This window comes from Anguilla rostrata, chromosome 8 (genome assembly GCF_018555375.3).
Source record: "Anguilla rostrata isolate EN2019 chromosome 8, ASM1855537v3, whole genome shotgun sequence".
NCBI lineage: Eukaryota > Metazoa > Chordata > Actinopteri > Anguilliformes > Anguillidae > Anguilla > Anguilla rostrata.
Window position 1 is genome coordinate 15,971,644 of NC_057940.1, and position 6,000 is coordinate 15,977,643.

At 40.1% G+C, this 6,000-nt stretch overlaps 1 protein-coding gene across 2 annotated transcripts in view; it reads right to left on the reverse strand.

Annotated features, from left to right (window-relative positions):
• The window catches only part of LOC135260946 (1-phosphatidylinositol 4,5-bisphosphate phosphodiesterase delta-1-like), a 30,179-nt gene extending 25,300 nt beyond the window's left edge, over nucleotides 1–4,879 (reverse strand). Inside the window, exon 1 of one of the 2 annotated variants that reach the window (XM_064346702.1) lies at nucleotides 4,595–4,879. In XM_064346702.1, the coding sequence (XP_064202772.1) occupies nucleotides 4,595–4,625 (31 nt within the window). In that variant the 5' untranslated portion in view covers nucleotides 4,626–4,879. Of the gene's footprint in view, nucleotides 1–771; nucleotides 972–4,594 lie in introns of those variants that run through there. The other variant, XM_064346701.1, reaches the window with a different exon arrangement.
• Between the last annotated feature and the right edge of the window lie 1,121 nt (nucleotides 4,880–6,000).

Sequence of the window (6,000 nt, forward strand, 5' to 3'; positions counted from 1 at the left end):
TGTAGATGGAGAAACTCCTCATTTACATTAACACTTGTGGCAATATTGATAACGTCCTCCCACAACGCAAACAGTTCACATAAACGATAAGAGACAGAAACACCACTACAGCAATATTCATGACCAAGAGCGGTTAACAAATCAGAGAAACCATTATCAATAAAATAAACGACATCACTTTGAATCCCTTTGGAAATGAATTATTCCCACACAAACCAGCAGTGTCCAAGGCGCGATCTACACAAGACCCAATTGTCCCTCGCCGTTTGGCGAGTGGTCTTTCGTTTCTTCCTCATCTCTCTTGTTTACCTCAACTTCGTAATTGAATAAATATTTATACATTGTGACTATTACAGAGGAGTTTACATGACATCCCACGACAGTCCCAATTCTGCTGTCGTGCATCGCTGCAACAAAATTGCTTTTGACGTTCTCTCAATATTTTGGACTACGTGTGGTTGATCCTACCTGTGGTCAACAGGTGTGTCAGCACTTACGGTGCTTAAGTGTACAAATGACGTCATCGCATTGGTTTCTCAACACGAAGTAGCGTGCAGTCCCTTTATTATAACTGCCGTGAGTACATGCGTGCAAACAAGTCACGTTTTATTTTATTGCTATGGTCAACAACCACAATAGAAAAATAGCGAAACGCAAAACTGAGCACAATGACTCCACAGAGTAGCTAGAGAGTCGCTCAATGCTCCGTGTGGTAACCTACGCAACAGGAGTGCAGTGGATTAGTTAGCTACCTACAGTATATCAGCTTACCTATTAGTTTTCCATTTATCCGGGCAGTGTTCCTGCTCTTCTCCTGGTCAATTAATTCTTCTGATTTAGTTCTTCTAGGTTGTTTCGTTAGACACTGCATAGCGAAAGTAGGCTATTTCAGCCGGCTATCCTTCCCAAGACGAACCGCTGCTTTCTCGAAACAAAGTAGGGTAAATATGACGTTTCCAATTCCTGTCTTTTCTTTGGGGCGTGTGCTAGGCTAGTCAAAGTCCAATCATCGGTTTACAAACCGTTACTGTCTACACTTGACTGGGATGATCGGGGAACGGTGATCTTAATTCACCATATATTATCTGATCAAGAGTTAAAGAGACACGTTCGGTTATTTATTTATTATTTTTCAAGCTTCTTCCATCTGTTGTGTAGACACCAGTCTATTGACGTTACTCGCTACTTTAAAAAAAAAAAAAAAAAAAAATAGCATACATCAACATGCTGGTTTGTTTACCCTTATTTGTTTTCCGTCATAATATTCTGTAAAAAAAAAAACAAAACAAAAAAAAAAAACGCTATTCTGGCGTAATTTCCCCGTGTTTATTACACGTCTTTGCAGTTGCCTAATTTATAATTTGTGGCATACAACAGACAATATAGGATACTTGTGCGTGTTACTTCATAAATAGAATGTAACCGATTGTTTTCATGTGAATATTTTTGTGGTGGTATGCTGTTGTTGTAAACTTGACCCTGAACAATAAATTCGCTATTCATTAGGCCTATTTATATTATCACTATCGTACAACCGTAACTATACACTTTATCTGCAAAAAATACACATTGTTGTAGGCTCAGTGTGAAGCAAACGCATGCACTCTCAAAAATATTCATATCCAACAAACTTTTGATGTTACTAGTTTTTGTGCTAATTGCACGTTATGCGTTGTTTTTAACACGTTTGTTTTGAAGGTTTATGAAGTCAATAACGTGGAAGTTTATAAATAAAATGGTTGCCTATGCTATAATGCCCCCTAGTGGTAAATTATGCGACTTAATTTATGGGTAGACCTACGTTCATTTTCGCATACAATTCTTTAAAACCAATGTTGTATTTGTATTGGGGTACACAAAACAATTGTGCGGATGTCAGCAAATGACGATGATTTGCCAAAGCCAAAAACATTAGGAATCTATTGTTGAACAGTACATCGTTTTGTTAAATTCTCAACATTCTGTTCTCAAGGGCCAGTTCTGGTCTTTGGTTCACTTTTCTGGATGAGTTAGACTTGACCACAACATTTATTATAAAATATATAACACATTATGCTTTCTAATAAGCATTGTTTATTGACGCACACATATTAACCCACCTTGTATGCTTAGTTCCTTATTTCAGATTGAACTACAACCTTTTCCTCCAATGTCCTGACATTCCTGATTCTCTGAGCTCCTTACACACTGTGTAAACAGAAGGTACTTTGAAATACAAATGTAGGTGCCAACAGTGCCACCCTGTCCCAGGGCAATCTGGTTGTGCAGCTTGGTGACAGGAACCGCCTCAGGTGCAGGTCCATCGCAGGTCTTGTTTTCCCTCCTGTGCTTTTATTATCAATCTGCATTTAGCAGTGCTATTATCCAGCATGACTAACAATGCCAACAGCAGTACCATTTCTCTAACACGCCCATTCAGGACCCATTGAAATGACGGGTACCTCTACCTGTGAAGTGCTCTGTGTAAATTTGGCACTACAAAGAGTCTAAGTAGAGTCTAAGTCCCCACCCATCTTGGGAACTGTCTGGAAAAATTATCTATTGCTTGATAAAGAGATTCAAATTCTCATTTAGAGTGTAGTACTAACACCACCATACTCACTGCCCTTAACCTCTAAAACAGTGCAGAGATTCTTGATTTCTGAGAGAAAGAACCAAAATATTTTATGGGAACCCAAGACATAGACCATCAGTACTGTGTGAGAGAGAATTATGATGTTAATCATCTTAACAAGTGCTCTTAGATCTATTCCTTTCTACCCAGTATCAGTTGTATCCAGTGCTGAAACCCCTAATCCACACCCATTCTGCTTTGTGCCAGTAAAACCTGTTTGGCTAATGGTGGCCAACAAATCCTTTATCCACACAGCTGGCTGTTTTATTGCATCATACACATCCTTCTATTGATCTGTGGTGTTTGTCTGATACAGGACGTAGATACAAGTGTGCAGTAGATATAGCATTTGCTCTCATTACAAAATACTCTTACTGTACTACAGTATTGGTGTTAAACGACCAATTACCAAGTCTGTTCACCAGCACCACCCCTCAGGAGGAATGACCCTACTCTTATGTCCCAAGTGCTTACCCTCCCCATTGTATTGACCATGGAGGAAGGTTCTGCTACTGGCCCTGGCACAAAGCACATTGTAATCCCTGTGATTATCTCAACCCAGTATCTGCAAATATAAGTCATTATCTGGCCACAATACACTCCACTGTCAAATCAGCTGAAAAGCAGCATGTTCATGTGAGACCAGGTGGGGCCACATGAACCATATGATGTTCATGTGTTAAACTGCTTTGGCAACAAAGGATAAATCCTGTTGTGCGAATTAAAACAGTTCTAATCCTAAATCCTTTAACCTGAGAGAGTCAAGAGATGCTAGATGGAGGAGGAAAGAAGAATTGAGGGTTGTGAGCATACTAACACAACCATCTTTGTGAAATCTCACTGACAACCTTTTGGGGAAAATATGAGTGAATATGGCAAAATATGTGGATAGCTACAGGGATGGGCCTTGCTAATAGATCTCATGGTCTTCCCCACAGAAGGAACACCTTAAAAGCCTTGTAGGTAGCAAGTCAATGGTGTGGGAATTTGTCTTTTTAAAATAAAATCTATTAAGCTCATTTGCTATCTATGTAGTATGATAATGAAGTGTTGCATGATCCATTAGGGACAGTACGGATTTTTGAATGGTGCCATCAGAGGGCTGAGCAAGTTATCAACTGTCTACAATTGCAATAATTAATTTGTCTAGGAGTGATACACTTAAGATGGATCTCCAGGGATGTATCTCCACGTGGAGGAGGACCCTGATTATATCACGTTCACAGTTTATTTATGACGCAGAACCTGGATAAATTATTGCTCGTGTCTACTGGATGAATTAGATGAGGCAGAAGCAACGCGGTTCGGCTCCAGAGTCGTCGTCTCCCCGATTTGCGCAACAAGCTTGGTCACCGGTTGGCTTGTACTGACCGGAGCTGTCCATGGTGTCTCATAAATAAGTGGTTTCCACATATTGTTGGGGTACCTATGTCGTTTTCTAAAATCTGACAGGTAACGGTTCCGAGTTCTTTTTATAAAGAAAATGTCTTAAATTTAATTCCATTCATATGCGATTTGTCGCTTGATTAACCGACACGATATAGGTCACACAGATCTTTAACTCTCACGTAACGTAGCCCCTGGTAGGTGTCCGATTTTCATTCGGTATAAAAGGCTACTGTAGTTAAGATTTCACCTCTTTACCCTCAAGTATCACAATCGACTTCTAAATGTCTCGTGAGATTACATAGCCTATTTCATTCTGTGTTCTTTCATTTGCGCGTAGCGCTGTAGGCTAAATGGAAAGCCTACTAAAGTTATTGACGCATCAAAACAGGCCATATCGCAAATTATTATTTATGGTATTTGAAGTCCAAGATGTGTTCAAACACCAACTAGCACGCGAGTACGCATGCATACACACACTTGTTCCATAACAGAGGTATTTTAACTGTTGCTACAACAAGACAGTACTTAAACTTTAGTTCACTTTGTTCACAATGTTAGGTGAAGGCTGAATATATAGCATATATTGCTTACCGTGTTTTCCAGCTATGCCATTTGATTCCATATTTCTGACTGTAGAATTGGATTGCCAACCTCCACTTAGGTGTTAAATCTCCAAAAAATGCGATATCTATCCACGCTCGTAGGAACAAACCAAGCAGATACCGAATGGTTTCTGAATGAAATGTGTCTTTTCAACGAACAGGTCGAATGCGACATAGAAGAGGACGGCGTAAAGTAAACTTGAGGCGAGATGTCTCCGGGCACTCTGATCTGTTGGGACGTATTCGAAGCTAAGACCTCTTGCTCAGGGTCCACACCCACCGGCTTGACAAACTTCAGTGGCTCGTTCGCTCTTTTTGTGACGTCACGTGCAGGTTCAGCCATGCCACACCCCTGTACGGGATTCCGTAAACATGTTGCATGTTTCTGTAGGCACACTGCGCACACAGAATGTAGACCTACATACAAAGCTTCCCACTAAAAATTATTATAAGCCAGGGATTGTTACCAACAGTCTAACGATCCAAATATATAAAAGCAAACTATGTTTTCTGTTGTTGTTAAAAACGTTTTTTTTTTAAAATATGCACGTTGCGCACCCACTGGCTTTTATACTACGTTTTTTCAATTTATTATTTTTCTGTTTACATCAGGTGAACTAGAGTTCATTAAGTTTGTTGGTGTTTCATCATTAACCGCACCCTAGTAGTATCAACCACGCATGCATTGAACCTGCGAGCTGGTGGGCCATGATAGAAAAATAGATAGGCCTACCGTAAGTACAATTTTTCACAGAACTCTTAACACCTGTGAGATCACAGGTAAATGCGACTCTCTTCACTGAATGGGAGACATAAAGTAGAATTTCTCTGAGTATGGAATGTCATCTACAACCCTTGAACCACTGAGTCTGCCTAATACTATTTGACACAAAGCACAAGCTTCCATTTTGCAGACAGAGATCATGAAGAATGTATGTATGGCATGTTAGTTCCTGCATTACATCACATTGCATTCATTTAGTAGATGTTTGTCATTCATGTAGCAGATGCTCTTATCCAGAACCACTAACGCTAACAGTATAGGAAAAACACAAATGCATTCATCTGATTTACATGGGCAATAGTGCCGGACCTGGCTAACAACATTCCCAGACCAGCATGCAAAGATATAAACATCACTAAAGTACCAGTGCAAGTGCTAATCAAGAACCAAAGTACAGTTTCAAACTACATAGACTACACCCATAACAAGTCCTAAGACGAGAAACATAAACCCGTAAAAATTCTAACCTTAAACCATAAAAATACCATGACCTGACTCTCCAACAATAGGTTGGAGAGTTATGGGGTGGGAATTGAGAGGGGGCGATCAAGATGCAGTCTGAAGAGGCGGGCCTTCAGCCTGCATCAGCAGATGGCCAATGTTGCATAGAA